Source organism: Sturnira hondurensis, unplaced genomic scaffold (assembly GCF_014824575.4).
Source record: "Sturnira hondurensis isolate 20B ecotype Veracruz unplaced genomic scaffold, ASM1482457v3 Scaffold0014584, whole genome shotgun sequence".
In the NCBI taxonomy this organism is placed as follows: Eukaryota; Metazoa; Chordata; class Mammalia; order Chiroptera; family Phyllostomidae; genus Sturnira; species Sturnira hondurensis.
The window spans coordinates 273570-297913 of NW_028087215.1; the positions used below are offsets into that span (position 1 = coordinate 273570).

Sequence of the window (24344 nt, forward strand, 5' to 3'; positions counted from 1 at the left end):
TTTAAAGAGGAAATGATAGTTTATTCTACAAGCTTGAGATAAGTGTTGGGACTTTTTCCCAGAGCATTCATGTTATAATTTATTAAGATTTCTATGGCAAAATTCCCAATTATAAAGTCTATTTATTTTGAACTTTCATATTAGGAAAGTAATTTGTCATGTTGCCTTATTATGAGTGTCTGGCTTCCTTGCCGAGCAATTTCCAGTTAGGCTCCTGTTGGGAATCCCCTTGATGTTTGGAGCTACTCTGCTTCCTTTTTCACTTCACTTAGTGCATAACTTAGACTTCAAATACAAGTGCAGCCTCAGCTATAAAGTGAGGAATAAGGCCATGAAACAAATTGATATGAGTGGCCCATGACAACTGGGTCACATAGCATTAGAATCGATCATCCAAAACAATAAATATACATTCAATAATAAACAAAGCAGCAAAATACATTCAGACAGTGATAGCTGCCATTAGTACAATAAAATAGGGGACTGTGTTAGAGAATGATTGAAGACTTCATTTGGATCAGTCATGCAAGGCTTCTCTGAGTGTAACCAAATGCAAGTCCAACTGCCTGCCACTCACTACAACAGGCTATACTCAAGAGGCAGGTGCTGACATAAAGGAAAGTGGTTTGTCTGCAGATGCTGGCCCTCTGGAAGATGGGGGACTCCTGTCTCAAAGCCCATCTCCACCTCTCAGTGGAGGCAAAAGTTTTTATAAGGAGGGAGAGGGGAACAGAACAAAGAGATCAGGGAAGGGATTGAAAAATTCTCTATGTGCAGATGAACATAGCCCATTCCAATAAGGCATGTGATGGTCCGGTGTCCATCATCCTGGTTTAGTCAACCCAGCTTCACGTCATCCTGGCTCCACAGGTAAAGGCCAGCAAATCACCTGGAGCTGGGATGCGTGAAGGTCCGGGTCTGTATCTTTTGAAGTTAGTTCTTAGGACTCTTATACAAACATGCTGTTCATCTACAAGCTACATATTAGTCAGAGTCAGCACTTGCAGAAACAATGTCAAAGGAACGATGGGGTGGGTTACAATTTCCCACTGTTAGAATTTTCCACTGTTACATGAGGAGATAATTTGGCAGGGAAAAGGCAAAGAAATCAGCTGTGTCAAGAGCAGATCTCCCTTAGCAGAGGAAATAATAAGTGCCCAGGCAGTGAAGCAGGAACCAGCGTGGTCTGTTCCAAGAATGAAATGTAACCCAGGACAGCAAGTATAGAGTCAAAGACGTAAGCAAGGGCAAGGTCACTTGCACTTGGGAGGCCATGGGGAGGAGTTCACCTTTAGATTTTACTCCACACATGGGTGAGGTGAGGGTATGGTCAAGCAGCAGCACGGTTTTCACAGAGGAAATCAGAGATGGTATTATGTCCTGTTTTTTGCTTGTAGAGCTTACATGGGCCATAGGTGAAGAGAGGACTGTAGCATGACAAGAGTGGAGGCAGACCAAAGAGGAGGCCATCAATAATATCAGAGCAAGAAGTGAGGCCTCCTAATCCAGAGGGTAGTGGAGACGCAGAGACTAAGACAGAACATCAGGACTTGCTGGGAGTGGAAGGGGGAGCAAAAGGGATCAAGAGCAACGATTCAATATTTGACATGAGCCTCCATGAGCCTTCCAGTCACTGTAATGAGCTTGGCGATAAAAATGACAATAAGACATAGTAGTTGCCTTATGGAGTTTATGATCTATAACTATTTAATAAATGCTACTTAGTTAATAAACTAATAATTTAGAAAAAATAAGTTAGATTTAAATGTCCCATTTTTAACAACATGAAGTCCAGATAGGTTGAAATAGGCTAAATTTAACAAATAAATAGTAGCTAAATAAATTACAAGGAAATAAAATATATATGTATATGTATATACACATATATATTAAGATATAGAGTAAAGTAGAAAAGCTTTTTTTGACACTGGGGTATAAGCAATAAGGAAAAATAGTAATGGGTTGACTTTAAATTTTTAAACTTTCATATGTCAAAAATGTATCATAAACAATACTAAAAGGCAACCAATACTGGAAAATATAATCACAGCATATATGACAGATTTGCTGTGCTTAATGTATAAAGAGACCTTATAAATCAATACAGAAAAGATGAACAAAGCTCAATAAACAAAAAAGCAAAAATACAGGGTAAGTCTAAACAAAAAGTTACAGGTAATCAATAATATACATATTTAAAATATAATATGATTTTTTACCTTCCAAACTGGTAAATATTTTTAAAAGCATAATAATAATCCAGGAGTTATGCTAAGAGAATAAAATTGACACTTTTTTTGAGAGAAATTCTTTTAAAAGTTCATTCCCTTTTATCTGGCAACTTTTTTTTTTAATGTAGCTAAATGACGTAGTCAAGATTGTGTAAAGTCATATATAAATTTTATGGCACTGTTAGGTGTGGTAATATAATTTCCACAATAGGGCGCTGATTAAATAAATAATGGTAAATCCACATGGTGTAATATAGTGTAGCTAGCTAAAATCGCATGGCAGAAAAAAAAAGAACTTACTGACGTATGGCAAATTGTACATAACATGTTTTATGTGATAAAAGCAGGTTATAAAACAATAAGCCAAATATAATATTTTTGTAAATGCTCATAGAGGAACTGTGTCAATAAAGACATTCACCAAATTGTTTATAGTAACTACCCTTGAGAAATGAAATTGTAAGTGATTTTTTCCCCTCTACATGTCTGTGTTTTCCAAAGTTTCCACATTGGACATGTGTGATAATGTCTTTTTATATTACAAAATAAATGTTATATATACAAAAGGGTAAGTCCTCAAAAACAAAAGGAGTCACTGAGCCTCTAACTAAAGGAAACCAACTGTGATCAGTCATCAGAATAAAGGCTTTCGGGACACTCCCACGTAAAACGCTCAACACAAGGTTCCCCTGATACTGATAATAGACCAACGACCCCCGCCCAGTGCGGGTGGAGCAGGGACAGGAACAAAGACATCCTGAAGTGCACATCCTGTTAGTCATCCTTCAAAGGTCAGCCCATACCAGCAGGAAGCGTGGTGCCAACAAGGCAATCAAACTAGTACCCACAAGTACTTGCAAATCACACTGTCCTCTGAAATGAGGTGGCACAAGCTTTGACTGTGACCCAGTAGACCATTTGTCTGATTCTATTAAAAGAGCCCGAAGAATGATCAACCTGGTTGTTTCTGGTCTCTACCTGCTATAAGTTAACTAGGTAAACTGGCCGACTTTATGAAACACTGTATCTAACAAACATGTGACCCGAAAATCTTGAGTGATGATCAATCTATGAATTTAACACTTGAACATTCAGGAGCCCAGAAATCAACTCTACCTACTAAACTCATTGTAGGAGTTACATGTAATTTCTTTTGAAGCCTCTATGGTTTATACTTAAAAAATAACTTTAAAAATTACCGTAGTTGCTTTACATAGGAAATAGGTAAAAGCCTTTGTATTTCTACAGCATCTGTCATTTGAGGGCCTCTAAGTTTCTGGTGTCCCCCACCCCACTTTCTTTAGATTGGTCTTATTTAATTTCAAATAAAAATAAAACACTTTGGCATTTTAATTGTTTTCAGAGGAGCTTCTTTTTTCTTTTCTTTTTCTTTCTTTCTTCCTTTCTTTCATCTTTCTTTATGTCAATGCCTGTGTCCATTCTTTTTTTTTAAATTGAGGTATAGTTGACATGTAATATTATATTAGTTTCAAGTGCACAACATAATGACTCTATTTGTATGTATATTTGGAAATGTTCACCACAGTAAGTCTAGTCAACTCTACCTTGGTGGTCTTGAAACTGGAGCTACTGAAAAAAAGTAAAATCCCCAAATCCAATTCAATAGGTAGTATCTAAAGTATTATTAGTTTCCTCTTTTATACTTTACTACAATAGTTTTCAAACTTTGATGTCTACCTGATTCTTCTGAGGAGCTTGTAAAGAAATAGACATGCCTGTGAGACTCTGACCAGACCTACTAGGTCAGAGTCTCACAGGTGCTGAAGCCCTACTAGGGGTCAGCAAGTTCCCTTGGGGTTTCTGGTGCACGCAGAGGTGGGAGAAGCACTGCTCTGGGTGAAAAGGTGCGGTGGGTGCTGGAGGTAGCCAAAACAAGTATGAAATGTCTAACTGAAAGAGAACATTTAAAAAAGAAAGCTGAATAATGGCATTAAGTCCTAGTTGGGGTCATTTTTATATGGGCTTTTTTTCTATAATCTGGGTAGAGAATAGATATATTAGAATCAGTCCAATTCAGTGGTTAAAGTGTTAATCAGAACGTCCATTCACTTCTCAAAATGTGTGACAAGGAGCAAAGGAGTGTTCCTATCAGCTGATCCTAGGGAAAAAAAAGTAAACACTCCCAACATGCTCTGAGGCACAGGGAGTGGCTCAGGTTTCTGACAGTTCCCTGAGGTGGTGAAAAAAAGTAATAATTAACAGCTTCTTGGGCTTGATGACCTTGTTGAGTGCGGAGGAGGACCGCCTGCCAGGAGCCAGAACCCCAGCGGTGCTCAGGTAAGCCACGCTCGCCCCTCCTCCTGCTCTTGGCACAGACCTCCAGAACAGGTGAGAGAGCGCTGATTTTCGACAGTTCGTGACCCAGCAGGGGAGCACAGTCTCCGAAGCAAGTTCAGCCCAACAACTAAGGTAAAAAGGCCCCTTCTGCTCACACTGCGAATAACAGGTGAAAGTGGGGGTAGGGAAAAGCAGAACCCGTAGGCAGCCCGGTTGAAGGCATCAGAGCAGCCTGAAACCCAGGCATTACTTTTCCTTTTGATTTTTTCAGAATGCCCTTTCCTGACCAAGGTATGGAGGGGAGGAGCAGGAAAAGGAGGGAGGGAGTGGGGAAGGTGGGGGAGGTTAGTGTGGTCAATGAGCCCCTCCTCCCTTTTCTCCAGGGAAATATTTCAGTGAGCACTTGACTTGGAAGTGCACTTACTCTCCAGAGATACTAGCCTACTTACTCTGAGTGTTCTTAGGGTTACAATATTGTATTTAATCAGCAGGCAAGGAAGGTCTTTTTAATCGAGGGTTCAGCTAAACTTTCGTTTGTTTCCACAAAGCTACAGAGATGTCTCCCCCACCAAAAAAAAAAAGAATAAGAAAGAAAAAGAAAAAGATTTGTGATAAAAAGACCAGATAAAACAATGAAAGAATAATCCTAACTGATTAAACGGGAGTCTGTGAGTTAAGGATAAAACTCAGAGGCAGGAAAGCCATAGGTTCAAATCCTGGCTTTGCCACTTAGCTTTTTGTCCCTTAGCAAGTTACTTAACTTATCCATGCCTCAGTTGGTTATCTATAAAAATGAGCATCCTAACAGGACCTGCCAGTAGAGCTTAGATGGGTATTAAATACTTAGCAAGTGTCCTATAAATGGTACCTCCTATTAGCACGACGAAATAAGCTATTCTGCCAAAGGAGCCAGATCAGGAAGCAGGAGCTGAGCTGGGGAGACTGTAGACATTGTGGAGGCACTGGAGCTGAACAGGTTTCCAGAGAGCGGATCCAAGACATGGGAGCAGATGGCAAGTGGGAAAGGTATTACCTTTCTTAGTAGCAATGAAATCCTGACTTCTTGCCATTTTTCAAATAGGGTAGTGGCAAATTCAAATTTATTTGTTAGTCAATCACTTTTACTTTGGAAAAGTCATATTTATATTCATCCATATCTTATTCCAAATATGAAAGACAATTTTGATAGGAGAGTTACGCACAATCCCATATTGTGGAACCCATGATGTATGAGTTTTGTAAGACATATTGCCTCTTGAGTAACTGGGGAAACTTAGACCACAGAGTCGATGTCCTACATTGTAGCACATCATTGTACTGTTTGTATTGAAGTGAGGCAGACCTCCATTTGTGTCGATAGTCAAGAAATGTAAAAGAGAGATACCTGTTTTTGTTGGTCTTTGCCTCTTAAATTATATGCAAGTGACCTTATTTTATGAAATTTTTTTAAAGGGCACTCTTGTTAATGTTGTTTTATTAGTGTTGATAACTTTGAGGAAGGGACAAATATAGTAGCTGTGACTAGCAAGGTATTTTCACTGATGAAATTTTATCTTTTTATTTTATCAGTATAAAACATGTAAGTGGTTTGCAGTTAATCCTAGTTTAATATCATCATTTTTTTTGAGTGCCAATACTACCTGGCTTTCTTAAATTTATTTTTTATTTAAGAATAGTTGGCATACAATCTTATATTGGTTATATTAGTTTCAAGTGTGAAATATAGTGATTGAACATTTTCATTCCTTACTGTTACAGAACAGACGGGGGGTCTCGAATGATGTACTGTTACCAAATGGACCCACCCTTGTGCCCCAGGGGTTCCACCCCACAACTACTAGGTTTGCCTTGCCCGCGGCCAGGAAAAGACATCTTTCAATACCAGAGACTGGTGAAAAGGAAAGGGATTATTCATTTAAAAAGTTATACAGACTTAGAGTAATGACTTAATGTCTTCATTAAAAAGGCTAAAGTCCTTAGAATACCCACAAACACACAGTCCTTCTTCCTTCTCCCCTCTGCCCAGTCCGGGGTACCATATCTCAGGAAAAGAAGCAGATGTCCATGGTTCAGGCCTCGGCTCCAGCACCATTAGCTGTGTCGCCGCAGTGTTCTCCAGTTAATCCAAAACCATATGGCACCTTCTCATGGTCCACTAGCAAGAGTCCTTTCACCCCTTTTCTTCCAGGCAAAGTCTCTCCTGCTTCCTAAACCACGTGGCAAAAAGGGAGCACCCTAAAGCCGCACAGTCCCAACTTCCACCAAAACCATGTGGTCCCAAAAAGCCCCCAATGGCTTCTGTGCCTGGGTTTAAATCCCAGCGCCAATCTTCCTCTGCAGCCCCATTTCTGACTCCTCCCACAATTAGTTATACCTGCCAGCATTCCTGTATTCTTCCAGTTTTACTGGGTTGCCATAGTAAGTCCAGGTAGGTGTGGCCCCATGTTGTGGAGCCAATCATCTCCAAGCTCTCACATAGGCGCTGTAACCAGAAGGAGTTGCCTCCCAGTAGCCTCTGGGATTGAAGTCACTCCCATCCCCCTGGCTCCAAGCTTCGCCACAGCTATTTAACCTATCGATGAAACCAGTTAAAGGTTATAGATATGTTAAATGACCATTCTAGAGGTTATCTGCAAAACTGTTGCTATTCAAAACAACTGTCAATGGCCCTGCTCCATGTATCCCATCCCCTAGCTCAGATTTGTGGGGGTAAGGACATCTTATATACTTTTTTTTCTAATATTTCCTGGACACCCTGAGTTCTGGACCCCGTTACCATTTGGGCGCCCCCCCCCCACTTGGCTGTACCCTGCCGTATTACCATGTGATCACCCCACTAATTCCATTCACCATCTGTCACCATGTAACTTATCACAGTATTATGGACTATATTCCCCTTCCCCTTTTCACCGATTTCCCCACACTCCATCCTGGTAACTATCCCTTTGGTCTCTGTTTTTATGAGTCTGTTTTTGTTTTGTTACATTTTAAATTCCACATATAAATGAAATCACACAGTATTTATCTTTCTATGCCTAACTTATTTCACTTAGCATAATATCCTCTAGATCTATTCATGTGTCATAAATGGCACGATTTCATTCTTTTTTACTGCTGTGTAATATTCCATTGTATTTACAGGGGTAGGCAAAAGTAGGCTTACAATTCTTCTTGTGGAAAAAGACATGCAGGTTATGAAACAACAGCAAACTCTGCTTCACACACTCACAACTGTAAACCTACTTCTTCCACTCTTGTATATGCCACATCTTTATCCATTCATCTCTCAGTAGACACAATTTTCTTAATTGCAGAATTAAAATTCTCCAATGTACTTTTCATTGTACATTGACTGGAAAATTGTGGATAGAATTCTAAACCCAACCAAACTGAATTTTACTACAGTATGGTCTTCTGGAGCCTGATTGCATCTAGTGTGGTTTAGCTAAAATCTTATAAAAGAAACACATAAATGGGGGTAAGTCTTCCTAAAGTCTGTTTTAGTACGCAGTTTTAATATGTTTTTTCACTATTCTAAAGCATATGACATTTTATGATAAACTATTAAATGTTTTGGGAGAGGGAGAGAGAGAAATAACCAACAGTGATCAAGAAAAAATTAACCTTTGACATACATTCAAGACAGCACATGTATATGGCGTGTCTCTTTAAAATGTAATTTAAAGATAGAATTACATCTATCTTTAACTTCCTAATATTTGTTTTAACTTCCTAAAATAAGAAGCATACAATACTTTTAATTTAAATTGAAATATAATGCCAACATTCAATTTGCTTGTACAGACTAATTGCTTACACCATGCAGACTGAGAATTTGGAGTTGTTAGAGCTACCTGGGCTTCATATAAAACTTTAGATTTTAAAAAAATATTCAAGTATGGGTCAATTGAAAAAATACAACCCCTAAGAAAGAACAGCTTCTGAATATTCTCTCTTTGCAGGAATGTCTAGGGTTAGAGAGGGTTAGGCTCTGTTACAAAAATTAGTGGTATGCCTTTCAAAGCTATCAAATACAGTGATTTCATCACTTCATAACATCATCTCAAGTACCTAACTGGTATTACTGCTTCCAGTAGCCGAACATCAAAGTGTCTTCTTTTTAAGTGATGAGGGTGTCATTTTAGTAGCTGAAATGGCTGAAGGACAACTTCTAATTCGTCATCATCGCAGAGCCTAGCAATTGGAGCTCAAGAGAAGACTCCAGTTCTTTTGCAGACAGCATATGAACAGGAGAGATGAATCAGGATGCCTGTCAAGTCAACCTTAGAATCTTCTCTTGGAAAGTTAGATAAAGTAAAAAATCCTTGAGCTATACCACAGCGGCAGTTCCAGAAGATGCACTGGCAGGCTGAGCAGCTCCCTTCTAGACTGTGTGCAGGTGAGATGCTTTGAGGCTTACTACAGCTAGTTTGCTTCTTCCACTACTCTTGCTTCCCTCACTTCCCCGAGGGCACACTGGGGAGAACAAAGCACATGGCCTTAGCAATGTGTAAATATGCAATGGAATATTGAAGTCTTGCTTTTCAAATTTGATCTGCCTGAACTGAGAGCAACGGCACGCTCATGTAGAAGTCTGATTATTGTTTGAGCCACATCCTGTTTAGTCCTATCTTAAATTCAGGCACTATGACATATTCTTGTTTATTTTTTTGTCTCAAAACAAGCGTTTCCTGACTGCAATTAATATCACTTAATAAAATGATAGTTTATGTACTCCAACTCTTAACTTTTACCATCTCTGCAAATGAGACACATTCTTTAGGAAAAATAGTGGAGCCAAATGTTTCCCCAAAACCACATGTCTCTTGACTCTTTTGGATAATAAATAGAATTACAGTTTTTTTTCTAATTTCCTTGAAATGAGATAATTGGTATATAGATTCTTTCTTCTCAACTTCAAGATTCCAGGTCAGAGCTTAGAGAAAACTTTATTTTCTTTAAAGCTTTATTTTGGATCAGAATACATATTTGTAACTTTCCATTGCTTCTTCAAGCCAAAACCTGTTCAGTAGTACCTATGAAATAAAAAACAATAATTATAAGTTAATTTCATAGCTCTCGATTTTACTGTTAATATTTTAATATGCCTCCCCATATGTTGAATATATTCATTATTTTGCATGTGTTTTGGATATATATATATATATACTTGGATATCTACATTCACTCTAGGCTTACAAAACAGAAATAGGAAATGATCCTGTTCTGAAGGAAAAATAGTCAAATTAAGTAAAATAAAATGTGCTACTTGAAAACAAAAAGCAGTAAGTAATTAGAAATGTGCAGGTATTTTCCTGTGAAAGTTGAGTGGCAGCAGAGATTCTCTTTACTGGGGAACCTAGGGAATTTAGCGTCTGTACTTTTTTTAGTTCATTGTAAAATGATGGCCACCCTGACGCTGCACGCACCCATTGGCCTCAGGGATAAGGTGCTGTGGACAGAGGTACAGGCCACACTTCCTGTGGTTGGCATGGCAGTGGAGCCAGAGGCGGAACTCATGAAATAGTTGTTGACTATACAAAGGAGCGAACCAAATCTTCCACTTTTTAATTAAACAAGTAACCATTTCATTACTCCATGTTTTGGGCACAGGAAGGTATTTTAATTGGCTGGCCCATTTGAGTTCATTGCAGCATGGATTCCCCATCCATCCTCTGGCTTCCTCTAGTAACTGGCCAGTGAGGGCAAGCCCACATGAGAGCAGCATACAGAGCAGGGGGAGGCAACCTCGGATGTGTCTGATGCTCTCAGGTCTCTGCTGCCCACACACTCAGCGCTCCCATTCTGCCTGCTCAGATCCATTCTACCTGCCTAGCCTCTTTCCTTCCCTGCAGAGCCACCTAGACTTATGTGAACCTATACTACCTAGTACTGTCAGGACTGTTTATTTCTCTAAAACTGAATTGCTAACCCTCCTAATTACTATCTCTTGAGTTTCATTCTGTCTAGACAAAATGAAAAATAAGTAACCACAATTGTTAAACCATCTTATTTCATACACAATCTAATCAAAAAGCTCTGGCCTCAGGACTAAAGAGGGGGCCTCCCAGTAAAGTACATCGATTTGGACAACTGCCTTCTTCTTCAAGTCATAGATTATTGTGCCCTCTCAAATTAATTGTGCACATCCAAAGTAAGAACTCTAGGTGTCTATATCTATAATTTTTTCTGTTTTCATAAACCTCTCCATCTCACTAATCCTGACCTCCATTCTCCTCCTCTTAAGTCTTTAGAGGAAACTAACTCAGGCGCATAAATCTACTGAGTCCTTATAGTTTAAAAGGTATTCACAGGGGCCCAACCAGCTTTTACTTTGCTATGAATCATGGTTAATGGGAATGGAGAGGGAAAACTATTTGAATTCATAGATCCATTTATTATTTCAACAACTAACAGTAAAATGAGACTTTTACCAAATTACATTTTTACGTATCAGGTATTTAGACTGTTTGAATATTTTGCCTAGCCTGTTTGTAGATTCATACATGGTTAATATTCCTTCCTATTCAATTAGCATTTGCAGCTTATGAACAAAAAATTTATATTGTTTTTATTTTCTTCCCTACATTCCATTCAATTATCTTTCTTCCTGAGGTCAGAGAATAATGTTAAGAGCTTTTGAAATCCTTTAATCCCATCTGAAATCTCCTGCTTGGCCTCAGCACAGGCCATGAGTTTACAGAGCTGTTATTTGCCATCTTTGATGGTACCTTAGCTATTTTATGAATACAAATAGGAAGCCAATCAGGAAGCTGCTGCAGTGATTCTGGAGCCCATCACTGTCAGTTTGCCCCTTGTGATTGCAAGAAGCATCCATCTGTAGTTCTTCAGTTCAGAATATCTCCAGCTTCTAGTCTCAGCTAGAAAATGTTTTTAACTGAGGTCTAGGATGGTTTTATCAATAATTCTTAATCCTTTGGGCCATATCTGCAACTTTACATTTAGTCAGTCACTCAACAAATATTAATGGAATTCTTTCCATGTTCCGGGCAAAATTCTAATAGCTGGAGGTACACATGTAAATTTTTAAAAGCCCTTATTGTAAGAAATTAATGTTGTAGTTAGGGAAGATGGACAATGTAAGTAAATAAGCTCATTTCAGATACTGTTGTGTAACTAGATGAAAATAATGTAAGTGTGGTGGAGACTTGCATAGAGAAAGCCTCTGAGAGAAGAGACAAGTGGGCTGAGACCTGTAGGATGGGAAAAAGCAGTCATGTGACATCGGGAGCAGGAGCTCCCACCAGGAGGAGCAGCAAGTTTAAATCCCCGAAACAGGAATTAGCTTAGGAGGTGATTGAGAACCAGAAAGAAGGCCAACATAACCAAAATTGAGTGAATGCTGAAGAGATTGGCAGGACCTTGTGAGTCATTGCAAAGAGGTTATATTTTATTCTAGTTCATTCTTGGAAGTCTTTGCAAGGTTTTAATCATGACGAAGTCTGGTTCGATCTTTAAAATTATCGTGCCGGATGCTGTGTGGGAGAATGGAATACCGGTCACAATGTGGATGCAGGGAGACCAGCAGGAGGCTGATGGAATAATTCAGGAAAAAGATGATGGTGGCTTGACTCAAAGTGCTGCCTTTGGAAATAGAAACTTTTGAGACCAAGTTACATATGAAGGTACAATCCATAGACCTTACTTCTGAATTGGAATCTGGTTATGATGAAAGAAGAAGAATGAGAACGAGTCTTAGTTTTGATGAGTAATCGGACAGATAGGGAAGAATTGTGGCGATGGGGATTCTGGAGCATGGGAGAAAGCCAGTGGTCCTGTTCTGGCCGAGTCGACATTGAGATGGCCTTTAGACATCCAGAGAGGTTAAGCTGTAGTGACATGAGTCTGGAGCTAAGCAGAGAGGCTGGGCTGAGGAGGGATTAGACTGCCCAGAAGAACGTGGAGATGAGAGGATGGCCCGGGGCAGAACCAGCCAGCACTTTGTGGTTGTTAGAGGAGAAGTAGGTGGAGAAGGCCATGAGACAGCACGAAAATAAGGCAAGGTGGCTGTGACTGCTTTAAAAAGCCTTAAGGAGAGAAGTGTTTCCAAAGAAGGCAACAATCAACCTTGTCAAATGCTGCAAAGAGACAGAGAAAATAATGAGAAAAAATGAACTGTTGGAATGGAAGAGGAGAGGTGCAAGGAAGGGTAACTTAAGGGATAGATGATAAAGAGCCTGGATTCAGGAGGGAGAAGGCAGCGTTTGGGCAGCAAGATAACCCCGGGAAATCTTACTAGGGTGCATCAATAACTTTTTCGTGGGTGATTAGAATGACCAACCTTGGTACAAAAGTGAGGTTTTAGAAACAAGAGCAAGGGCTGTGTAACGAAATAACCCAAACTAAATATCGTGAATGAGTGACTGAGATTACTGGGGCTCACAAAGCATGTTGTGGATGTGTGGGAGGCAGCCTAAAATGCTAGGTAGCTTCTGTCTTACAAAGTCAATTTGCCTACTTTACTAGCCTCTGACCCTCTGGCTTTAGTACTCTCCATGAGACCCTCTTCCTCCAAATGATGTGTTATCAAAGAGGATGGCATTCCCAACTAGAGAAACACATTCTCTGAGCAAGAGGATATGAGTAGAAAAGACATAAATCAATAAAAACAATGCAAGGCGGAATGCAGAACATGGCATCACAGCAGTGTAGGTAGGTAGGTAGGTAGGGCCCTAGGAGATTAGATAAAGTCCCATTTGAGCAGGGACTAGAAGGAAGCAGAAATCTGGATTTGCAGTGATGAGAGCCTTCTTGTGCAAAGGAACTGGTGAGAAGGCTTGGTGGTTTGAGATTCCTTTGGACTAGAAGGCCTGATATTAAAAAAAGCTTCAACTTTAACTTTGAAAAGGTAGGTTTGGGTGGAATTGCAGAAAGCCTAAATGTCAGATTTAGGGGTTTAGGCAGTATTTGCTTAAGAATGAGTTCCCAGGGAGGTTTGTAAACAAGGAGATGTTAAATAACAAAGGTAAAATCATAAGGAAAACTAGTTTAGTTTAGAGACTACTTAGGTCAGAGACTTTACAATGTGCCTGCTGAGATATACTCATACTTTCTAGTATAGATTATAGATTGTAACAGTGTGCTACAAGAAAAAATATGCATCAGGAATTTTGTGAGAATAGCTGTTTTCCCTCCATTCTTCTGTTTGTTTTGTTTTTTACTTTATTTTATTTTATTTAGTATTGCCATTCTGGAGAAAAAAGAAGACGTATTTTCCACACACCCTACCCCAACTGAAATTATCTGATTTAGAAGGGGAAGAAGAAAATTCCTCCCTACTTTTGTTTTAAATTTTTTTAAATGATCTTTTCTCTCCAGCCTACCTTTTTATTCTGGTTATATCCCTTGTGATTCTACAGGCTTGAAGCAGTGGTAATTAAATATTCCATTCCTGCAAGATGGAATAACTAGAAATTACTATACTTAAAATCTCTGGTTATACCTTAAGGTCATTTACATGAAGACCTAAAGGAGGTTATCATTCGTGTCTGACCACAGTTTCAGAGCCTGAAAGAGACTTCAAGGATGTTACATCACGCTATTCAACCCCGCGAGTCTGAGCTTGACTTTGGCTGCCTGAAAACATAAGATTGTGTTTGTGGGAATGGGCAGAGTTCAGCCAGTCTGGATTGAATTTCTATGATGGAATGAATATGTTTCCTTGCAAAGAATCTCACAGGAGAAAGTTCTTTCTAGAAATACTCCACAAACAGACTTACCAAACTGGCACATCCTTCCTTGGCTCAGGTCCCTTATTTTGTAGTTTTTCAACTTACCTAGTACAGTTTTCTCCTTTCTTCACACCTCCAAACATTGCCTTAGGAGCTCCCCTCCACTATAGCTGCTTACATTCCCCTGATTCCACAAACAGTTCAGTGATTGCAAAATGCCTCTCTTTGAATCATAGAAGACTTTGGGATTTAATGTCTTCTTAGAAAAAATAACAATGAGCTGCTAAGTAAGCAGCAGCTTGAAACTGAATAGAGTTTTTCCCACAAGTCTCCAGAAATTTTATTTTAAGATATAATAACAGTCAGACATCTAATATTTTTAAATAAATTTTTGGAGATTTTACTATAAAATATAACCGGCAAGCTTTCATAAGCATCATTTCAGCTGGGCAAATTCTTCGTGTGGCTTCTCACGTTTTACCTTTATTCTTCTCAATAAAATATAAGCTGTGCGGCAGCTTCAAACACTCCCACACCTTTCCATTTATAAAGAGATGGGGCAGGAGGATGACTTAAATCACTAAAACCTGGTCATATCCAAACTGTGGATAAATTGAAAAAGAAATCCTTAGGGTGTATTCCAAGGCGAATACTAAAACTTCAGAAATAAGATTCTGTACACTAGGAGTAATGCCGCATTTGGACGTGCTGGGTGTGCTCACTACTAGGAGTGTAACTAATGCAGCCATCAGCTGTAAAGTGATTATCAGCATAACTCTGATGCAGGATTTTTCTAAAAAATGTGCAAACCATTAGCATTTGTAATGGGCCAACATTGTGGTGTGTATTGCACTTTCATAGAAATAGTGTTCCACCCTGTCCGCCTTTCTCTCTCTCTCTCTCTTTACCCCACATGGGTCGATCTCTCAGGTTGATTCCCCGTGGGGAGGCTGTTCTTCAAGTTGTGCATAATTTTTTCATATGTCCTCTTTGCCATCTCTCATTAGAGGCTGTTGAAATTAAATTCTATGTTCCTCTTCCTTCACTACTATTTTCCCTAAATTATCGGAAGAATATAATATTCAGTTTAAAGTAGAAGGTGATATCAAAGAGAAAAAACTGATTTTTCTCAAAAGCACAGGTTGAGTAGTAAGAACAGAGGAAAACACCTAAGCATCTTAAAACTTAAATGGATTGGGACTGGGAAAGGTGGGTGGGAAGACAGAAAAAAAAAACATTATTACTGGTTCCCAAAATAAATTATCTTATGAACAATTGTGAAAAATAGGTTTGGAGGATGCCATTTAGAAACTCACTCATAGTGAGTTGTAGTTAAAACTCTGAACTCCAGGTTTATCTTCTTATAATTGAAGATTTTGGAGAACATCTCATTTGTCCTCAATAGTAATTCCCTCAGACATAGAAAAATCCTTGAAAAGAATCTTAGCATGGACTGATTTATAGAAAATCAAAATTTTTCATCTCTACTACCTTTTCCAAACTGCGAAAACACCATTGGTGAACTGGGAAAAAGTACAGGCCTTGCCAACACTCAGGCCTTGCTTCAAACCACCTGTCCCACTTACTAAGTGTTTGAAATGGAGGCAATGTATCCACACCTGGCAGGGGTGGTCTGAGGGCCAAATGAGAGAAGGTCTATAGATTGGCTCACCTACCCAGTCTGAGATCCGTAGCAGGCAAATGCTAAAAAGTATCTTCTTTTCCCTTCCCTTCCTTCCCCAACTGAACCCTCATGCCCATATGTGAAACACTGCTTAAACACGCCACTCAGATATCTCTACACACCAGGCACACGACAAAAAAAATTCAGTTTAAGTCAGAAACTTAGTCAGAAACTGATTAATGAATGCATCAGAAGGACATACCGCTAACATTATTCTAATGTTTTAGGGTATCCTTAGATGATCTCAGAAAGGGGGAGAAGATGACGATGACGGCTCACCAGTGCTCTTCTTGGATCTTCGTCAATGAGAGGACATTCCTTACCGGGTAACTATACACCTGTCTTATATGTTATCCTAGTCGCAGTCATGTGTAGATTATACCCCAGCAATATGCTATTCTAAGCATGATATATGACCCACAACATTAAAAATATGAATTACCAGTTGAGAAATTAAATAAGAAGTTGAATAAACATGTTCCTAAAGACTGCTAAACCATAGCCTTTCATAGAAAATCACTCATATTTTATAAATGTGGTTTAATTTTACTAAAGGCTAAATTTATGCTATAGTAGTTGGTATAGTTCTCAGGAACAGCATTGAACAGAGGATCTAAGGCTACACATAAGTGACTTATCCAAAGAGTTAGCCGAGTAGCCCACACAGGGTTTCCTGTCCTCTCCTCTCTCTCCTCTGGCCTCAGGACACACTTGATTTTGACCATTTCTCTCTAAGCATTAGGTTATGCAATATATGGCCAACATCCACGGCTTTTTTTTTATACACAGCAAATAGCATATTGTGTTGCTTTGGTAATAATGGAGTAGGGATGCAAAAATTATCAGAGAAAAGATGAGAACTGAACTTCACTGAGCTGGGGCTGCAGCGAAGGAAGGAAAAGGTTACATGCTAAGCAACAACAAGTGGTACCTTGACCCATGTCTTGCAAGAAACAGAAACCGAGCCACATACATGAGAGAGGGATGTGAATGTAAATGATGCAGAACTGGGAAATAGGAAAGCAGAGGGAACAAATATGCTTAAAAATGGCATTAAAGCCACAGGAGGAAGATAGCATGAAGTATAAGCAGTAGGAAGAAGACATAACATAAAGGATAGTGGATTCCCTTTTTCATTCCTCAGATACTTACTAACTGCTTCCTGTGGGCAGGTACTCTTTTTGATCCTGAGCATTCAGAAATGAACCAAACAAAGATTTTACCATCATGGGTGTGCCTTCTAAAAAGGCATATAGTAGCCCCCCTTTATCCACAGTTTTATTTTCCACAGTCTCGGTTAGCTGCAGTCTGAAAATATTAAATGAAAACTTCCCCAAATAAGCAATTCATAAGTTTTAAATTGTGCATCATTCTGGGTAGTGTAATGGAATCTCACCATCCCACTCCATCCTACCTGAGACATGAGTCATCCTTTTGTCCAGCATATCCAGGCTGTCTAGGCTTCCCACCCATTGGTCACTTAGTACCTATCTCAGTTACCAGGTACACTGTCACGGTACTACAGCACTTGTGTTCGAGTAGCCCTTCTTTTATTTAATAATGGCCCCCAAACACTAAATGAGTGATGATGGAAATTCAGACAGATATGCCAGAGAGAAGCCAAAAGTGCTTCCTGCAAATGTAAAGGTGAAAGTTCTCGTTAAGGAATGGGAAAAAAAATATGCTGAGGTTTCCACAATCCATGGTAAGAAAGAATCTTTCATCCATGAAATTGCCTAATTTATAAATTAAACTTTATCATAGGTATGTATATCTAGGGAAAACATAGTATATATAGGGTTTGGTACTGTCTGCAGTTTTAGGCACCCACTAGAGGTCTTAGAATGTATCCCCCACAGATAAGAGAGGACTGCTATACAGTCAATTAAAGGTATTATAAGGTATTAAACATAAAAATAAAGCAAGAAAGGGCGCGCTGAGTGCTGGGAGAGGAGTGGCAGGTTGATATTTTATATAAGATAGCCTGAGCAATCCTCAGTGAGGAAGTAACAGAATAAAAACCCAAAGGAGGTGAAGGAGCAAGCTGTGCGGGCAACTGCCTGGGAGCACCCAGGCAAAGGGGAGAGCAAGTTCACAGGCCTGAGGTGGGCACGTGCCTGTAAGGGAGGAGGAGGCAGGTGTGGAGAAGTGCAGTGGGGAGGATCGTAGAAGATGAAGTTAGACACGTAATGGGGCCAGAGCGGGAGGGTCTCAAGCCATCGTGAGACTCCACGTTTCCCACTCACACCATGTGAAACCATTGAAGAATGCTGAGTACGTGGGTAATTGGGCCGGTCTGGGTGTTAATAGCAGATTGAAGAAAAGACAAGAATAGAAACAGAGAAACTGTAGAGGAGCTGATAGTTCAGGGTAGAGGTGACAGTGCCTTTGACCCAGGTGGCAGCAGTGGAGGGAGGGAGGGAGGGAAAAGGGTCAGATTCTGGATATATGATGAAGGAAGAGACAATAGAATTTCCTTAAGATTTCCACATAGGGTGTGACAGGAAGAGAATAACCAAGGATGGTTCCAAGGGTTTTTGTCTAGAAGAAGAGAGTTAAAATTTTCTGATATTATAAAGGCTATAGGAAGAGCAGGTTTGGGGCAGATTATTAGGAGTTCAGAATGATAAGATCAACAAGGAAATAAAGGTAAACAGAGACGATTCAAGATCCAAGATTAGAAAAGGATGAAATAAAGTAGGAAAAACAGAAAACAAGAAGGCAATAAAGAAGTATGTTGGCTGAAAAGTGAGCAAAATGATGGTGGAGACTGAACAGAGAGGAAGAGCAGTAATGTACCGGGTAATACAGCAGATTATATATGTATGGTTTATCCAGAAGATATCCAGCCATGTAATATAAAAAAGAGAGACATTTATTGAAGAAGATACAAGACATATTGCACATAGGGCAATGATGCCTCAGTCCCCTTCAAAGTAGGCACCTTGGGACTTCACACAGTTCTAATACCATCAGCATCCCCATTGTATTTTTCCTAAATCTCATTGAATGTCTGAAATCTCTTCCCTTTCAAAGGTGGCTTTAGTTTTGGGAAAAACCAGAAGTCACAGAGCACCAAATCTGGGCTATAGAGGGGCTGAGTCAGCTGGGTGATTTGATGTTTCACCAAAAAACTCTGCAGAAGATGTGATGCATGAGTGAGCATGTTATTGTGATAAAGCTGCCAATCACCAGTTGCCCACAGCTGTAGCCTTCTAAATCATGCGAATAGTTCCTGTGAAGGAATATTCAAGCTTAATGCAAAATTAGATGCAGGTTCATTGCTCTACTCCCTCAGTCATTTTGAATGTGATGGCCACACAATACACATGCTCACTCAACAGCTGACTCACCAGCTCACACCCCCCACTGACTAGTACAGTGAAGGTGTCATTGTTCATGCATGGACATTCCAGTCCACTCTCCTTCACTGTCAGTTTACATCGATGTTGTGCAAACCATTCTCATTATATTAACAATGGCTGGACTTTTTCTGGACAGACCTTGCGTGTATGTGTGTGCGTATGAGGTCTGTCCAGAAGATATCCAGCATTTATAAATATGACAACACCTTGATATACAGGGTAACTGAGTGAATGAAACCACTTCAGGATGTCAAGATAGCTGAAGCATTGATGGAGATACGAGCGGAAGAGGGAAGTTGAGGAGTTATAAAATTGAAATGAAAAACTGAGAAATTTATTTTTTGAAATATTAAGTGCAGATGACAGACAGTGAAGGTCAGGGAAAGTAGGCCCCACGTGAAAAGAAGCTAAAAGGGACAGAAGGTCCTAGAGACGGATAAGAAATTGACATGATAACAAGATGGGCATTGTTGGGAGGATCAGAGAGACAGCCATTTGGGAAGAGAAAAAGTAAAAGCAAAAGATGGAAAAGGACTAAGTGATCTGCAAGAGAAGCAGAAAGCAAATGAGGTTCAAGGTAAGATGATGGAGAAGATGGGAAAGCCTGTGAATAAAAGCTAAGAGGCTCCCAAGAGAGTGACAGAAAGGGAAGAACCCGGTGAGAGCCCTACCGCATCTGCCTCCTCCCAAAGAAAATTACGGAAGGAAGGGAAGTGTCTCCAAAGACGACAGCCCTGGGTCAACACGAGTGTTCTTTTTTGCCTCAACGCCTTTGTGCTGTGTCAGTTTAACCAACCAGGGAAACAAATTTAAAAATTATCATACCAGGGGGAGACTTCAGAGAAGGAAAAGCACAGAGCATAAGAAAAGAATGTACAAAGCCCTGCATATATATTGTCCTGTTGTTCAACTCTGGATGACTCAGTTCAGCTCATGAAATCATGACTCCCCTCTGCCCCTGCAGTGCATTGCTAAACTGCTCCTGGGCCCACCTCTCAGGTTACAACCGCTGAGGGTGCAGCCGTTGGTGGTCCCTGAGTCACTTCACCGGATGCAGCAGCTCTACTGCCTGAATTCCTGAGGAAGCAAGGGCCTTTCTCACTCAAATTTTTAGACTTACCCTTACCATCAGATTAAAATATGCTCTAAACAGGTACAAGGTCACTCCCTCCACAGTCCTCTGTCTGCACACCCTGGCATCAATCTCTCTTCCCCGAAAAAACCTCAAGACAAATGTCATAGAGAAGCTCCTATGGCCTCCCTGACTCCTGTCTGCTCTTGGGGGAATTTCTGTCCTGGCTGACTCCTGTCATTGGTATGCATGCATTTCTCTTTATTTCCTAGGTTATTTTTCCTCCTAGTCCTTTCTCTAGAACAGTTTTCTTCCACCTTTCTAGAGCCCCTAGTTCAGTTCTAATAAGCTCCATGTCAATCTCACTGGAGCTGTGACCAGCCAATGGTAATGCTGCCCTGGATGGCCACATGCCCTTCTTTTGTTCATCTGTGGAGTCAGAGTGTGAAAATCACAAATTTTCACTGACATAGACACTAGAATTTACCGTCAACTTCTTTTGTAATATTTTGTTTCCCAGTCTCAGCTTTTCACTTTCCCCTTGAAACTTTCCCTGAACTTCAGTGAGAGCTTAATTAGCCTGTGTTAAGTATTTGTATACTTGTTTTTTAAAAATATTTATTTACAAACTATTAAGTATGATGATTTGATAATTTGATAAATTATTGTATTTTATATATTAATTTTTATGTAATTGTAAAAGCTGAGAAACTCTAGAAACATATAGACTTAAAAAATAAAGATTATGCATAATCTCACTACTGAGGAAACATATCCACTATTTAATTTGGCCATATTCCCCATCTGGTAAGCATTCTATTTGCCATAGTTGAGATCATACTGCATCTTGTTTTACACACCTGGCACTATATTAGAAATATTTTCATTTACCATTAAAAATCTTTCTAAAGATGATTGTAATGACATTGCAGCATTCGATGATATAGAAGCATCCTAATAGACTCATTCCTTTCCTTTCAACCCTCAGGATGGCTCCAACTTTTTGAATACACAACGGCTAGTTCACAGAAGTAGAAATACTGGATCAGAGTACAAATAAATCTGGTGTTATCGCTACAAAAATTAGCTTTCTGAAAACAATAGATGAGTTTTCTCTCTCACCAACGGCTTAGGTCTGGGGTTGTCTCCTAACAGATGGTTGGTGTCCTGAGGTGCAATGTATGAACCCTTGGAGGGTTAGCCCCCAGCATCTTTTGCATCCTGTTTCCCAAGGTCGGAGGGCATCTGGCTGATTCTAAGTGAAACACAGATAATTGAGTGTTATTTGAACACTCATGGAAAACATTAGACAAGTATAATGCACACATGAAATTTTTGATTGTACAAACCTTATTGCTCAGGATGAATAAAACACTTCCTTAAAAAGAGAATTTGATTAGAAAAACTTTGACAACAGATGGTACTTGGACTTACCCAAAGTCGGGAACACAGTACAGGAATAATTACTTATTATAGCACAGCCACAGCTCTCAGCCGGAATGTGTTCATCACTTTCCTACAAAATAGCCTAAAAGTCACTCTACACTGTTTTCCACCTCTGGAAATATTTTTATAAATACTTTCTAATAATTGGGAATATAATAGGAGAAAGAAAACTAACAAAATTAAAGAATCTATGTGCCTGCCCACTTTATAATTAGCCTGCAGTAAATATGTCACAATGAAACTATATATCTTTAGGAGGGTACTTCCAAAGAAATGTCTGTAATTATAGTGACCCTTAGTTTGTGTCCCATGTTTAATTGACTGAAATGAGGACTTATAGTTTATCTTCTATAACCCAGAGCCACTTCCAGACCCTACTATCTATGTATTAATTGGAACTCCAGATGGCAAAGTAAAATATAGTATTTATACAAACACCTGACTTGAAGTCAGCATTTCTCAAAATGTGGTCCTTGAGCCACCTGCCTCCCAACCAGAGTCTTCTGAAAAACGCAGGTCCTGGGTTCCACCCCAGACGCTGTGGGTGGCTCCGATGCACCATGAAGTCTAAGAGTCACTGCTTGGAGCAGGAAAGGATGGAAGCCTGAGGACTTCAGACCACCTGGAACAAACCAAGTTCTTGGAGCCTCAGGAAGTCTTTACAAAGCAGTGGCCAGAAACATTAAAAGCAATGACTACCAATGACATTTCACACGGCCCAAATCTGGCAAACACCTTTATTGATTTACTCACTTGTAGTTATTCAGCTCTTCCTCTGTACTAGTCATTGTCCTAGCAAACAAGACAGTTGCCAACTTATTAAGGGATTTTTATTTTTTCCACAGAAATACACAAAAATAATGGAAATTAATACAAAAATAGAATCTGCTTGATAGAAATTTTAGTTTTAGCCAGTTTCATTTTAGTTTTAGCCAGTTTCACATGTATTGAACTACATGTGATCAATAAAATGAAATGTTTTAATATTAATAGACCCGTAATCAGTATAAAATTTGTCTCACTACCAGGTGAGAATTCTGAATTTAGAACCTTCTTTGAGCGAAGGCTGTTAGTGCACATTAGCTTCATGCTCACATGACTGAGTTCCAGTTGCTGTTTCATTTCCCCCGGGGTCCTCACTACTCTGTTGTTTCACCTGGTTAATATTCAAAGGGAGCTGATTTCTTAAAAAATGGTTTCACATGAATGCTTTTGAAGTGCTTTCATTTTCAGTCCTAGGCTGAAATCAGGGCACTTTAGAGGTGAGTAAATGCCAGCCCTGTGCTTGAAAAAAAAGTGTGAATTCAGTGTTCAAAAGCAGATTGGATTTCACTCTGGAAAGCTGTTAGACTCTTTCTTCTACTTAGGAACCTAATACAAACCCTTGCAGGCTGCCACCTTTCCAAAGGCAGCCCACGAGGCACGTGCACATTCCTGTCCTTAGTAAATAACTTTAATTAGCATGATGTAATAAATTTTAGCAGAAAGTACATTATTCCAAACAGTTTCTTCCAAGTGCGTTGGCCAGCACCCTTTGCTGAAACAAAGGAACCCGCCACCTGCACCTCTGAGCACAAATTCAGCACAAAGAACCGGTGTTCAGAGGCTGCTGCTGCCTGGCTGGGAAAGCCTGAGGGCAATATTTGTCAAGTTCATGGCCAGGACCTTCTCTTGAGCAAAGGAACTAGAGCACACAGGGCGTGCCCCAGCATGCCCTGCCTGTAGGTTTGGAAAGAGAGAGCACCACTTCCGTGAAGTCCCCTCCACGTCTCTCATTAAGGGGGAGGGAGCCAGCCCTCTCAGACATAGTTTTATAAGGAGACGAGATTCTAAAATAAGCCAAGGAAAATGTCTGGTTCATGTTTAGAGCCATCTTTTTTAAGAGTGAGAAATTTTTTTCTATGTGGAGATTGTTTTTAAAAATTTATTTTAAAATTCTTATTATTTATGTTTGATGACCTAGTGAAAATAAAAGAACTTTTCATTCAGAAAATTGGGATATCACATTTGTTACTACATCAGAAAAGGTCCATAATGTACCCCCAGATGTGTGAAAGAGTTCACTTTTAAGCTTTCTTCATATCAGACATTTTTCAATGAGATTATATTGTCAATAATCATTAAGCATATCATTATGACTGTTATTCCCAGTATTTTACATTGATCTATCTCACTACTTCAATCCATTAACGAACAATAAGATCATCTTTCTGTCCAAGATAAACTAAAAATATTTCAATAGAAAGTCTGATAAAATAAAAATTTAAAAAGTCTAGAAATACATTAACCTACGGAGTTTACTTGAATTCTTGAATTTCTGGATATGTTAGTTACAGTGGTGAAAGATTTTTTTCTCTTTAAAAATGAGCCAGGATTTAATTTTCTATGTTTTATTCCCTAAATAAATAATTACTGAGAGCATCTTGCAAGCCAGAAGCTGTATTAGAAGGTGGGGTATGGAATTTTGAGCAAAAACAGACCACGGCAGTCTCAGGATGGATCTCCAACTCAAGCCTTTATCAGAATCACTCAGAGAGCTTATTGAACTAAAGATTG

The 24344-nt window shown here is 39.5% G+C and overlaps 1 protein-coding gene across 2 annotated transcripts in view; it reads left to right on the plus strand.

The window, feature by feature from the left end:
• Window positions 1-4394: 4394 nt before the first annotated feature.
• RASSF6 (Ras association domain family member 6) overlaps window positions 4395-24344 on the plus strand; it is a 56222-nt gene continuing 36272 nt past the window's right edge. Inside the window, exons 1-2 of one of the 2 annotated variants that reach the window (XM_037063428.1) lie at window positions 4395-4529; window positions 16133-16231. In XM_037063428.1, coding sequence (XP_036919323.1) covers window positions 4468-4529; window positions 16133-16231 — 161 coding nt within the window. In that variant the 5' untranslated portion in view covers window positions 4395-4467. The other variant, XM_037063429.1, reaches the window with a different exon arrangement.